We start from the raw sequence: 14,088 nt of genomic DNA, 5'->3' as shown, positions 1-14,088 counted from the left end.
TAAGATGATAAAGCAACATGGTAAATGAAACCTGGGTGATACAATCGACCAAATGCAGAATGTACAGGATTCCACAGAACAAATGAGGGAAGGGAAACAGTTACACAACAAAAATGATTTAAAAGACATAATCACTAAATGCACACATCCTGTTTGGATCTTGAACAATCAACTGTGTAAAGACATCTTTGAGGCTGGCACCACGGCTCAATAGGCTAATCCTCCGCTTGCAGAGCCAGCACACCGGGTTCTAGTCCCAGTCGGGGTGCCGGATTCTGTCCCGGTTGCCCCTCTTCCAGGCCAGCTCTTTGCTGTGGCCCGGGAGGGCAGTGGAGGATGGCCCAAGTGCTTGGGCCCTGCACCCGCATGGGAGACCAGGAGGAAGCACCTGGCTCCTGCCATCGGATCAGTGCAGTGCGTCAGCCGCAGCGTGCCAGCTACAGGGGCCATTGAAGGGTGAACCCATGGCAAAAGGAAAGGAAGACCTTTCTCTCTGTCTCTCTCTCTAACTGTTCACTGTCAATTAAAAAAAAAAAAAGACATCTTTGAGGCAGTAAAGGAAATCTGAACTCAGACTATTGTGGTTCTTTTTAAAGGCATTATCTGTTAAGAAATACATACCAATGTATTTGTGGGTGAGACATAAATATGGGTGAGTCTGGGATTGCTTTTTTTTTATTTGACAGGTAGATTCATAAACAGTGAGAGAGAGAGACAAAGAGATAGGTCTTCCCTCTGTTGGTTCACTCCCCAAATGGACACCACGGCCGGAGCTGTGCTGATCCAAAGCCAGGAGCCAGGTGCTTCTTCCTGGTCTCCCATGCGGGTGCAGGGACCCAAGCACCTGGGCCATCCTCCACTGCCCTCCCAGGCCACAGCAGAGAGCTGGACTGGAAGAGGAGCAACCAGGACTAGAACCCAGTGCCCATACGGGATGCTGGCGCCACAGGCAGAGGATTAACCAAGTGAGCCACGGTGCTGGCCCCTGGGATTGCTTTTAAAATATTCCAGCAAAAATAAAGATGAAAGAGGAATTCTGTATTTTTTTCATGTTTAAAAATTTCCATAAAAGTTTCTTAAATGTCATGATGATGACAATGAGATACGATTTCACACCTGTTAGGATGGATAAAATTATAAAGGTAGATAATAAAAGTACTGACAAGGTTGTGAAGAAACTGGAATCCTTATGTTTCTGGTGGGAATGTAAAATGTCATAGCCACTTTAGGAAAAAGTCTGGTGGTCTCTCAAACAGTTAAACATGGGTTACCATCTGATCCAGCAATTCCAAGAGAATAAAAAGCATACATTCACACAAGATTCTGTATATCCATATTTGCAGCCATCATAACAGCCAAAAAGGAGAAACAACTGCATTGTCATCAACCAATGAGTAAACAGATAACATACAGTGTGTCCATACAACAGAACATTACTTAGCAGTAAAAAGGAATGAAGTGCTGACATATGCAGTAACATGAGAGAAACCCCGAAAGCATTATGCAAACTCAGTCCACATGATTACAGACAATCCTATTTACATGAAATGTCCAAAATAGGTTCAAATAGACAGAAGGTATTTGCCTAGTGCTGAGGATGATGGCAGAAAAGGATTGAAGAGTGCTGGTTAAGTGCATAGGGCTCCTTTATGGCATAATAAAAATATTCAAAATTGATTGTGGTGATGGAAGCACAACTCTGAAAATACTGAAAGTCACTCAGTTTTGTACTTTAAAGAGGTAAACTGCATAATATGTATAAAGTCTATTTCAATAAAGCTGTTAAAAATAGGTTTGTAGAGACCAGCGTCATGACCTAATAGTGATGCCAGCGTCCCATATGGATACCAGTTCATGTCCCAGCTGCTTCACTTCCAGTTTGGCTCCCTGCTGGTGTGCCTGGGAAAGCAGAGGATAGCCCAAGTGTTTTGGCTCCTGCGCCCACATGGGAGATCCAGAGGAAGTTCCTGGCTCCTGGCTTCAGCCTGGCCCAGCACCGGCCATTGTGGAAATTAGGGGGTGAACCAGAGAACAGATCTTGATCTCTCAATCTCTCTCTTATTCCACCATATCTCTGCCTTTCAAGTAAATAAAAATAATTTTTAAAAATAAACTAAAAAACAGGTTAGTAAAGAAGGGAATGAAAGATATAAACAATAAATTCCATATCCTAGACTATAAACAGCTAGGAATCACAGTTCAAGAACTACTACTGGGGCCAGTGTTGTGGCGTAGCTGCTGCCTACAATGTAGCATCCTGTATAATACCAGTTTGAGACCCAGCTACTCTACTTTTCATCCAGCTCCCTGCATATTCACCTGGGAAATCAGTGGAAGATGGCCCAAGTACTTGGGCCCCTGAATCCATGCGAGAGACCCAGATGAAGCTCCTGACTCCCTGGCTTCAGTCTGGCCCAGCCCTGGCAGCTGTGGCCATTTGGGGAATGAACCAGCAGAGGAGAGAATTCTTTCTTTTTGTCTCTCCCTCTCACTATAAAATCAATCTTTAAAAAAAAAACTATTATTAGAACTTATAAAGTTATATTTGGTTTTTTAATGTTTTAACCCTTTTATCTGATTCTACTGCATGTGACACACAATAAAGCCTATAAAATCAAAAATACAGTGTGCTTTTTTATGAGGAGAACAAAGATGATGGGAAGTTGAAAAGCTGTACCCACTCCACAGCCAGGCTGGAAGGGAAAAAAAAACACAAGAGGTAAAGTAGACGCAAAAAGAGAGCGAATGCTGGCTGCTATCCAAAGGAGAAGACAGACGAGTTTTCAACAAAGAAGAAAATCTGGGTATTGGATTCAGCATGAGGAGACTTTTGAAGCTTAAAGAAAGCTCACAGCTGAGGTAAGGGAAAAGTCTGAAAAGGGTTATCCAAAATTCCATTTCTTCATCTTTTATTTAACTCACTGTGGGTTGAGTTGTGTCTCCCAAAAAGACATACTGAAGTTCTAGCACTAAGTACCTATGAATGTGACCCCTATTTGGAGGTAGAATCTCTGTAGATGTAAGCAAATTAATCCAATGACTGGTGAACTTGAAAGAATGGAAACTTGAACATGCGAAACTATTGAAAACATCCCACCTTGAAACTCTTTATTTTTTCCATGAACTTTTTCTGGTCCTCCTCCTCTTTTTATTTCAGGAAGGTCTTTCTCAGTCTCTTGTTCCCCAGAAGTCTCTCTCCGATGTTTCCTCAGGCTTTTTCCTTGTTCTCCTTCAACATTCTTTACATGCTCTACCTGAGCACGCTTTTCCTTTCCTCTGGCTTCAGCTGCTACTAACATGCTGAAGAATCCAAACTCTATGCCTATAAAGCTCCCTACCCCATTCAACCCTGAACTTCAGACATATGAAGTTCTTTATCAGACATTTCCACTAAAATATCTTAATATACTCACTAAAATATCTTAATCAGACCATATTTTAATAACCCAACATGTCCAAAAGTAAACACAATTTTCTTTTCCTCACTACCACTACCACCAATAAAAACATTTCCCATTTCTAATCCCTGAGGTTCTGAGTTTGACTGCTACCTTCTATACATTAAATTCATCTCTGGAGATAGGTGACAACAGCAGGACCAAGCACACAAATAAAGATAATACTAAAAATCTACAGAGAGTACATAAATTAAGACAATGCTAAAAACCTCAGAGGAGGGGCCGGTGACATGACTCACTTGGTTAATCCTCCGCCTGAGGCGCCGGCATCCCATATGGGCGCCGGGATCTCATCCCGGTTGCTCCTCTTCCAGTCCAGCTCTCTGCTGTGACCTGGGAGGGCAGTGGAGGATGGCCCAGGTGCTTGGGTCCCTGCACCCGCATGGGAGACCAGGAAGAAGCACCTGGCTTTGGATCGGCGTAGCATCAGTCATAGCGGCCATTTGGGGAGTGAACCAACATTAGGAAGACCTTTCTCTCTCTCTCACTGTCTAACTCTACCTGTCAAATAAATTTAAAAATAAAATCTAAAAACCTCAGAGGAAGCAGAAGAGACGCCTTCTGCTCACTTGTGTAACAAAAAATGATGATTTCCTGGTACCAGCTTCCTCCTCAATAATATACAGCCAGAGGAGTGCCATTGTCTGTGGGACAGTGAGGGAAACAGGAAAAGCAGGAGGTGAAATTTCAGGCAGTTTTCTACCGTTCTTTTTATTTAATGGAATTTAAAGTGTTATTATTCTTCAGGACACCATACTCGTGGGGCCCTCCTGGACAATCTACAATGTGTACCAGAGATTTCCCCCATCTCTCTATATTGCAAATAAAGCCATTCCTACCTCATCGTCATCTCCTAAGGCATTGATTTGCTCCAATTTGTAGGTCCAATATCTGGCTTCCTCTTCTGGGATATCTACCATAAAAAAAAGAAGAAATCATATCAGCAGGTAATACTTCAATCATCAGCAAATAATATCTTATTCAAATGACTGATGTCAGAAGAGTAGTACAAATGAACAAATTTTACTGGTGGTCTGTTTCTTACCATGAATGTTATCTTGAATTTTCAGAAAAACCAATATACTTTTATTCCCATTGTTCTATTTTTCAGATGAGGAATTGAAGCTCAGAGAGGTTAAATAATCTGGCCATGGTCACTCAGCTCATAAACTGATAAGCCATGATTCTACTGGTCAGGGTGATTTCAAAAACTGCACTCATTTTATGTAACCATGCTACTTTCTCCTCAACAAGATTGCAACAGCATAAAGGATTGGCCTAAAAGAAAAGATCTGGGGATATGGAAATATCAAATTTCATGGTTTTTTATCCTTAAAAAAATTATAAATAGAATTACCACATGATCCAGACAGCCTACTTCTGGTTATGCTAGGGGTATTCAGAAAGTTCATGGAAAATGCCTATAATGAAAAACTGTGTATGGATTTCAAAAACTTTCACACCAAAATAAGCTTATCTATTTTTTAAACATTAATTTATTTATTTGAGAGACAGAGTTACAGAGAGAGAGGGAGAGACAGAGAGAGAGAGAGAGAGAGAGAGAGAGCGAGAGAGCTCTTCAATCAGCTGGTTCACTCCCCAAATGGCCGCAACAGCCAGAGTTGGGCCGATCCAAAGCCAGGAGCTTCCTCCAGATCTCCCATGTGGGTACAGGGGCCCATGTACTTGGGCCATCTTCTGCTACTCTCCCAGGCACACCAGCAGAGAGCTGGATCAGCAGTGGAACATCCAGGACCCAAACTGGTGCCCTTATGGAATGCCAGCACTGCAGGTGGCAGCTTTACCTGCTACACCACAGTGCTGGCCGCATAAGCTTATTTTTAATTCTATTTCCTGTTAACTTTTTGAAGTTTCCTTGTACATCCAAAAGAACTGGAAGAAGGATCTCCAGGAGATATTTGAACCCCCATGTTCATACTAGCATTACTCACAACAGCAGAGAATTAGTAACGCAAGTGTCCATTTACAGACGGATGGGTAAAGTAAGCTCCACAAAGGTACTTCAAAGAGTTCATGGAAAAAAAGGAATTAAAAGAAAGTATACTTTCCACAAACTTGTACATACACTAGAACATCATTTTGCCTTTAGAAGGAGGGAAATCCTGTCACATGGTGCAATACAGATTAGAAGACATTATGCTAAGTGAAATAAGTCAATCACAAACAACAATAAATATCATATGCTTCCACTTACATAAGGTATCTAAAGTAGACAAATTCACAGAAACACAAAGTAAAACGGTGGTGCCATGGTCTGGAGAAGGGGAAAGTAGAGATTTTTTTTTTCTTTCTTTTTCTTTCTTTTTTTTTTCCAGAGTTTCAGTTTTCCAAGATAAAAAACTTTGGGAAATGTATTATACAACAGTGTGAATACAGTTAAAACAACTGGACTATATACATTAAGAATGGTTGAGGCTAGATTTTAACTTACATATTTTTGACAACCATTACAAATTTTTTAAAACACTGTAAAAATCAGAGGCAGGTATTTGGTACAGTGACAAGACACTGCTGGGAGGGACACCCATATCCCATATCAGAGTGCCTGGATTCAAGTCCCAGATCCACTTCCAATTCCAGCTTTTTTCTTTTTTTTTTTTTTTTTTTTTTGACAGGCAGAGTGGACAGTGAGAGACAGAGAGAAAGGTCTTCCTTTGCCGTTGGTTCACCCTCCAATGGCTGCCGCCGCCGGCGCTCTGCGGCCAGCGCACCGCACCTATCTGAAGGCAGGAGCCAGGTGCTTCTCCTGGTCTCCCATGGGGTGCAGGGCCCAAGCACTTGGGCCATCCTCCACTGCACTCCCGGGCCACAGCAGAGAGCTGGCCTGGAAGAGGGGCAACCGGGACAGAATCTGGTGCGCCCCAACCAGGACTAGAACCCGGGGTGCCAGCGCCGCAAGGCAGAGGATTAGCCTATTGAGCCATGGCGCCGGCCCCAGCTTCCTATTAATATGCACCCTAGGAGGCAGCAGGTGACGGCTGGAGTATTTGGGTTCCTGCCACTCACATGAGAGACCTGGATTGATTTCCAGGCTCCTGGTTTCAGACCAGCCCAACGCAGCTCCAGCTGTTCCATGCATCTAGGAAGTAAACCAGCAGATGAAAGATCTCTGTCTCCTCTCTCCCTTTCCTTCTCTGTCTTAACTTTTAAAATCATGGGTTTCGAAATCATGAAAAATATTAGATGCTCAAAATCTGTTCAATGAGTCAATAAATGAAAAAATACTTAAAATGGCATATTTCATATCTAAATATTTAACACTATCTGTAACCTTCCAAAACAACTCATCCTTTAAAAACATCTTATATACATAATTTTCTAGCACCAAAGAAGCAATATTGAGGTAATATATGGATCAGATCAACTTTGAAGACTTTAACAAGATATACTCTCCATATGAACGAAGCAAACACAGCCTTTTTTCCCCTCATATTTCCTGTCTTAAAACTTGAGCTCCTTCCTTTCAAATACCTCTTCAGCAATGATGGCAATATTTCAGAGTCTCCCAAAAAAACTTCAAGTAATATACAACCTAATTTATCTACCAGTTTCTCATCCATAAAATAGTGTTTTACACACCTGTTAATAAGAAGTGAGGGGATGGCCAGGGTCATGACACAGCAGGTTAAGCACTGCCTGAGACACTGGCATCCCACATGAGTCTGATCCAATTCTCTGCTAATGTGCCTGGAAAATAGCGGAACATGGCCCAAGTGCTGGGGGCCTTACCACCCACATGGGAGACCTGGATGGAGTTCCAGAATCCTTGCTTCGGTCTAGCCCACCCCTGCTGTTGTGGCCATTTGGGGAGTGAACCAATGGATAGAAGATAGCTCACTGGGGCCAGCACTGTGGCATAGCAGGTAAAGCCACCGCCTGCAGTGCCAGCATCTTATATGGGTGCCGGTTCGAGTCCCAGATGCTGCACTTTTGATCCACCTCTCTGCTATGGCCTGGGAAATTAGTGGAAGATGGCCCAAGTCCTTGGGCCCCTGCACCCACGTGGGAGACACAGAGGAAGCTCCCGGCTCCTGGCTTCGGATCAGCGCAGCTCCAGCCATTGCGGCCATCTGGGGAGTGAACCAACAGAATGGAAGACCTCTCTCTCCCTCCCTCCCTCCCTCCCTCCCTCTCTCTCTCTCTCTCTGCCTCTCCTTCTCTCTCTAACTGACTTTCACGTAAAATAAATAAATCTTAAAAAAAAAAAAAAAGGAAAGAAAAGAAAAACAGAGGCAAGAAAGTTAGGGAAAGAGAATAAACCTCCCTGAAGTTCTGGAATGCAGCATTATCTCTGACATTTACCTGTATGTTCTTTTGTGTAAATAAAATTGTTGGTATGAAATGACATTAAAACTTGTCATTTATTAAAAAAAAAAAAGTGTGGAGGAAGGGAAGAACTTCTGCTTCTGCTATAGGTCTATATGCCCTCACCAATCCTGGCTCCTGGGGTCAGCCCTGCCCAGTCTCAGCCATCAAGGAAGTCAATCAAGATGGGGGAGTGCTCACTTGCTCTCTATTGCTCTCTCTCTCTCCCGCGCTCTCTTGAACCCCCTCAAAAACTAAAAAAAAAAAAAAAAATTAAAAATAAAAACCACTATATCCCAAGTGTGATTATCACAGAGGCCAAAGCTTAGCACATTCATATTAACTTCAATCAAATAAAATTTTACCTTTCTGAGATTTTACCTATTTATTCAAACATTTATTGGGCATTTTTTAACTATTTATTTTGAAATGTAGGGACAGACAGAGAACTCTCATCTACCAGTTCACTTCCCCAAATGCCCACAATAGCTGGCATTGAGCTAGGTGGGATACAGAAGCCAATCCAGGATTCCCTGTGGGTGGCAGGGACCAAAGCACCTGTTGTTTCCCACAGTGCACATTAGCGGGAAGCTGGAATCAGGAACTGAGCCAGGATTCAATCCCAGGACTCTGACATGAGATGTACTTATCTCAAGCAGTATCTTAACCACCACACCAAACGCCCACCTCTAGGCATTTATTATGTATCAAGTAAATGCCAATGACCTCAAACTCAAGATAAACAATGCTCTCAAACTCAGAATCTAGATAGAAATGTATAGTGCTACCTATGACAGAACACAAGCCATGCAGTATTGAAATAGAGGAATGTTTGTCTAAAAGGCACTGAGAGACGGAACTTCCACATGAAAGTAGGAGTAGAGCCACAGTTGCTCCCTAGTGAAGCCGGCATAAATTATATACATAAAAACCATAATCATTTATAGTCTCTGGGAATGTTCCTAAAGGAACACTGTAATGAAGAAATATTTATTCAAGAAAATCCACTAAAATTTGGTGAGAATGGCTGTGCTTTTTGAAACAATATCCCACTCCTCATTTCCTATCCCACTTCAACAAGATGGAAATTCCATTCCTGTTTGGTACAGCCAAGAATAAAACACAAAGAATACTAGCAACTAGCTTACAACAGCAGAAACTCCAATTGCTTTTCTTGGCCTAAAGTTTCATAAGAAAGTATTCCTTTCTATTTTCCTGAAGTATCACTGGTTCTGAGTTCAGTTAATTCTGAACTAGCTGGAAAATCATGTCATTTTTGCTTATATCATCATAGAATACAAGACATCAATATAATGAAATCATAAACCAACAACAGTAGTATATGTGACTATCAATAGTTTAATTTCAATTTTTACTGTTCACACTAACATAATTCAACTAAAACAAGCTATCAATTAAAACCATAAGACTTACGTGAAAATAGGGAAATTTAAAACACTGGCAAAGAATGCAGAATTAGATAATCCTCAGACACAGTTGATAAGAGTATAAATTGGTCTAAAATTTTTGACAAGTAACTTACAGTATCTATGAAAAGTAATAAGGGCCAGTGCTGTGGCGTAGCGGGTTAAGCCGCCACCTGCAGTGCTGGCATCCCATATGGGCGCCAGTTCAAGTCCTGGCTGCTCCATTTCCGATCCAGCTCTCTGCTATGGCCTGGGAAAGCAATACAAGATGGCCCAAGTCCTTGGGCCCCTGCACCCATTTGGGAGAATTGGAAGAGGCTCCTGGCTCCTGACTGGCGCAGCTCCAGTTGTTGCAGCCAACTGGAGAGTGAACCAGCAAATGGAAGACCTCTCTCTCTCTCTCTCTGTCTCTGTCTCTCCTTCTCTCTCTGTGTAACTCTGACTTTCAAATAAATAAATAAATCTTAAAAAAAAAAGAAAAGAAAAGTAATAAGATACATACTCTCTTACCCAGCAATTATACTTCAAGGAATTTATCCCAGACTCATAAAAGGGCACAGATATACAAAGCTGTTAGTTACAACATGTAATGTCAAAAAAACTGGAAGTAATCTACATGTCAATTAATACAGGATTATTTGGATAAATTATGGTAGACAGCTGTTCAGATCAGCAAAATAAATCTTAAAATGTAATATGGAACAACATCCAATGTATAGGTTAACTAGCTTATTTTTTAAGATTTGTTTATTTATTTGAAAGTCAGAGATACACACAGAGAGAAAGGGAGGCAGAGAGAGAGAGAGAGAGAGGTATTCCATCTGCTGTCACTGCCCAATTGGCTGCAACAGCCAGAGCTGCACCGATCCAAACCCAGGAGCCAGGAGCTTCTTCCAGATCTCCCATGTGGGTGCAGGGGCCCCAGATTTTGGCCATCTTCTACTGCTTACCCAGGCCATAGCAGAGAGCTAGATAGGAAGTGCAGCAGCCGGCACTTGAACCGGTGCTCATATGGGATGCTGGCATTCCAGGCAGCGGCTTCACCCACTACACTCCAACAGCGCCAGCTCCTATGTTAACTAGTTTATACAACATGATACATCACATTTGATGTAGCACACAGTATGATCCAAATTTTGCCAAAATAAGTTTTCAGATAACAAATGTTATGTGTCTTACAACAGTGGTTCATCTCTGGAAAATGCAAAGGAGACTGAATAAAGTTAAAAAAAAAAAAAAGAAGAAACCCAAGTTTTTATCTATATACATTCCTTTATTTGAATTTTTTAAAGAAATTTTTTTTTTTGACAGGCAGAGTTAGACAGTGAGAGAGAGAGAGAGACAGAGAGAAAGGTCTTCCTTCCGTTGGTTCACCCCCAAATGGCCACTACGGCCGGAGCTACACCAATCCGAAGCCAGGAGCCAGGTACTTTCCCCCTGGTCTCCCATGGGGTGCAGGGCCCAAGCGCTTGGGCCATCCTCCACTGCACTCCCGGGCCACAGCAGAGAGCTGACTGGAAGAGGTGCAACTGGGACAGAATCCGGCACCAACCAGGAATAGAACCCGGTGTGCCAGTGCCGCAGGCGGAGGGAGGATTAGCCAAGTGAATCGCGGCGCTGGCCAAGAATTATTTTATTTATTTGAAAGACAGAGTTACAGAGAGAGGCAGAGAGAGGGAGAAAGTAGTCTTCCATTCTACTGGTTCACTCTCCAAATGGCCGTAATGGCTAGAACTGAGCTGATCTGAAGCCAGGAGCCAGGAGCCTCCTCCTGGCCTCTCACAAGGGTGCAGGGACCCAAGAATGTGGGCCATCTTCCTGTTTTCCCAGGCCACAGCAGAGAGCTGGATCAGAAATGGAGCAGCTGGGACTCGAACCGGCGCCCATATTGGATGCACACGCCACAGGCTGGGGCTTTAACCCACTGCGCCGCAGCACCGGCCCCCTTTATTTGAATTTTTTACATATGTGTATATATTTTTTCATTTTAAATTCTAAATTTACTATTCTATTTAGCATTATTATGCAGTGTTTAAGCTAGCAAATCACAAATACAGTCACTTCAAAAAAATCAGAAATATTTTCAAAAGAATAAATTGAATAAGCAGATATTATAATTCATTAGTCATTTAAATAGTCACAGAAAACCAAAGACTTGAAAAGAATGCTTTGTAGCATGGTTCTTTAAGGAGCAGCATTATAGAGTATATGTTGCACTATTTCCTGAACCAGGTGGTACAGGAACAGAGTGAGTGAAGACAGAATTCCTTCAAAGGAGATGGTTGAAGAGACAAAATACAAATCAATGAGACAACTAGCAAACAAATCCAAACAATATGCTAACAAACATTAAGCAGTTTTTAAAATCTGACTCACCAAAAGGCAACTCAAATCTTGTATCAAGCAAAATTTTATGAGGAGTTGGGTTTTTAGTTCCACAGATCTCATCATCTTTCATTAATGTCTCTGCCTCCAATGTAGACCACTCCCCAGGCCCTTCCTAGGAAACAAAGATCTAAGATTAAACTTTAATCTGTGTTGGTTCCCCTCATGGTTCAAGAACCAGGAGTTTTTCTCTGAAGTTCCTTGTTAAGAGCTCCTGGGGGCCACTCATATCTTGAGATATGAAGGCAAACACGTCACTGTCACCACCTGCCTCTGCTGCATGTGGCCTCTCTTTTCTCTTTGATGGGGAAAGCAGGTTTCACTGTGCTCAGCTTTCTGCAAGCCCAATGAAGAGCGAGTTTCTGGAGTACAAATTCTAAAATTTAGCATTTCCATGAAATCAATATTTAATTTGGCAAAATTCCTAATGATTGTGTCACTTAAAGATATATATCACTGCTTCTAATCAGTGAAGAGCTACTAACATTACAGTCAGATAGAACTGAACTGAGGCTGCAATGAAAATGAACTATTCACCTGCTTAGGAGATAGAGACTCTAAACTAAAAGAAGTACAGAAAACAGAGGCAAGACCCTCGACTTATTCTCTCAGAGAAAAGCCGAGGCCCACGATAAAACCAAATAGGAATATACTAGATTCTGTCCATAGCCAACATGAATGTCTCTGGGGAAATGATGCTGAGTTATGCTCTAATTTCGGATGTGGGGTAGAAATTTAGTCCTAGAAATAATGTATAGAGACATCATGAATACCAATTGCCAAACCTGGTAGTTTCTTAAACTCTGATAGAGTTACCTGTGGAAGAAAAAGACTGAAACTAGCTCCCTTCAGATAGATGATTCAACTAAACAAAATAGAACACAGCTAGTTGACTAAGGAAGCCTAAAGGGACTCCTCCCTGGGCAGAAACTACAGGTAACCTAGTAAACACGCACACTCAGAGGGCAATCTACCTGACAAGGCTAGAGAGCTATTCCGGTACCTCTGAGTTCATAGGACATAGGGAAGATCAGACTTAAAGTCCCCACTTAAGTGTTAGGAATAGACAAGTCACATGTTCTCTCATTAGAAAGGGAACAGTAATCTCAGATGCATGGATGAACATCAACTGAAATGGAGCTAGGATGGGGAGAGCAGGGCCACAATCCAATCACACCTCCAATAGACAGTGCACTGACTGACCTCATCCGACTGACGAATAGTCTTCAGTGCAATCCACACGGTGCCCACCATGGTGTCCCAGATCAGTCCTTTGTTCCATACCTCCACACTCAGACCCAGGTCCAGGCGACTAATCTCACTAAAGAAAAGAAGAAAGTCCTTTGAGGAAAGCCAGATAACATAAAAGATACTGTTTTGCTAAACCCTGGTTATGTTCTCATCAGGATTTTGTCTGCAGGGAAACTCAGAATGTCCCATAATGTTGCAATCATCCCTTAGGTTCCTAGAAACTTATATAAAGTATTCATAGAAAAATGGCTTCATTATAGTTATATAAGATGAGTAAAGTTCTAGAGACCTACTATACAGCATAGTGCCTAGAGTTAACAATAAGGTATTGTGCAGTTAAAAATTTATTGGGGGGGGGGGGCAGCGCTATGGCGCAGCAGGCTAACACCCTGGCCTGAAGCACCGGCATACCATATGGGCGCCGGTTCAAGACCCGGCTGCTCCACTTCCAATCCAGCTCTCTACTATGGCCTGGGAAAGCAGTAGAAGATGGCCCAAGTCCTTGGGCCCCTGAACCCATGTGGGAGACCAGGAGGAAACTCCTGGCTCCTGGCTTTGGATCAGCATAGCTCCGGCCGTTGCAGCCAATTGAGGAGTGAACCATAGGATGGAAGACTTCTCTCTCTCTCTCTCTCTCTCTCTCTCTGCCTCTCCTCTCTCTGTGTAACTCTGACTTGCAAATAAGTATATAAATCTTTTTATTTTTATTTGACAGGTAGAGTCATGGACAGTGACAGAGACAGACAGAGAGAAAGGTCTTCCTTCCGTTAGTTCACTCCCCAAATGGCTGCTACGGCCAGCACTTGTACCCCCAGTGGTGGTGGTGGTGGGGGAATACAAGGAAACTAATGGAAGTGATGCATATTTATTACCTTACAGCAATGGTAATAATACATATGCCCAAACATATCAAATTGTACACACTAATTATGTGCATTTTTGTACACAATCACACCTCAATGAAGCTGGGAAAAAGAAGACAAGTGCTTTTGTCAGTCTGTTCTTTAAAAATACAATTGGGGGCTGGCGCCGCAGCTCACTAGGCTAATCCTCTGCCTTGCGGCGCTGGCACACCGAGTTCTAGTCCTGGTTGGGCCGCCGGATTCTGTCCCGGTTACCCCTCTTCCAGGCCAGCTCTCTGCTGTGGCCAGGGAGGGCAGTGGAGGATGGCCCAAGTGCTTGGGCCCTGCACCCCATGGGAGACCAGGATAAGTACCTGGCTCCTGCCATCGGATCAGCGC

At 42.7% G+C, this 14,088-nt stretch overlaps 1 protein-coding gene across 19 annotated transcripts in view; it reads right to left on the bottom strand.

Moving 5' to 3' along the window:
* UNC13B (unc-13 homolog B) overlaps positions 1–14,088 on the bottom strand; it is a 267,751-nt gene that overhangs the window by 170,921 nt on the left and 82,742 nt on the right. For 18 of the 19 annotated variants that reach the window (XM_089300153.1, XM_089300158.1, XM_089300170.1 and 15 more), the window contains 3 exons: positions 12,800–12,917; positions 11,588–11,711; positions 4,298–4,371 (listed from right to left, as the gene is read on the bottom strand). In XM_089300153.1, the coding sequence (XP_089156279.1) occupies positions 4,298–4,371; positions 11,588–11,711; positions 12,800–12,917 (316 nt within the window). The remainder of the gene's footprint in view (positions 1–4,297; positions 4,372–11,587; positions 11,712–12,799; positions 12,918–14,088) is intronic. The other variant, XM_089300200.1, reaches the window with a different exon arrangement.

This window comes from Oryctolagus cuniculus, chromosome 1 (genome assembly GCF_051225735.1).
Source record: "Oryctolagus cuniculus isolate XC-2025 breed Fujian yellow rabbit chromosome 1, ASM5122573v1, whole genome shotgun sequence".
NCBI classification, from domain to species: Eukaryota; Metazoa; Chordata; class Mammalia; order Lagomorpha; family Leporidae; genus Oryctolagus; species Oryctolagus cuniculus.
Note: the sequence above shows the minus strand (reverse complement) of the source record. Positions and strands in the feature narration are given on the sequence as shown.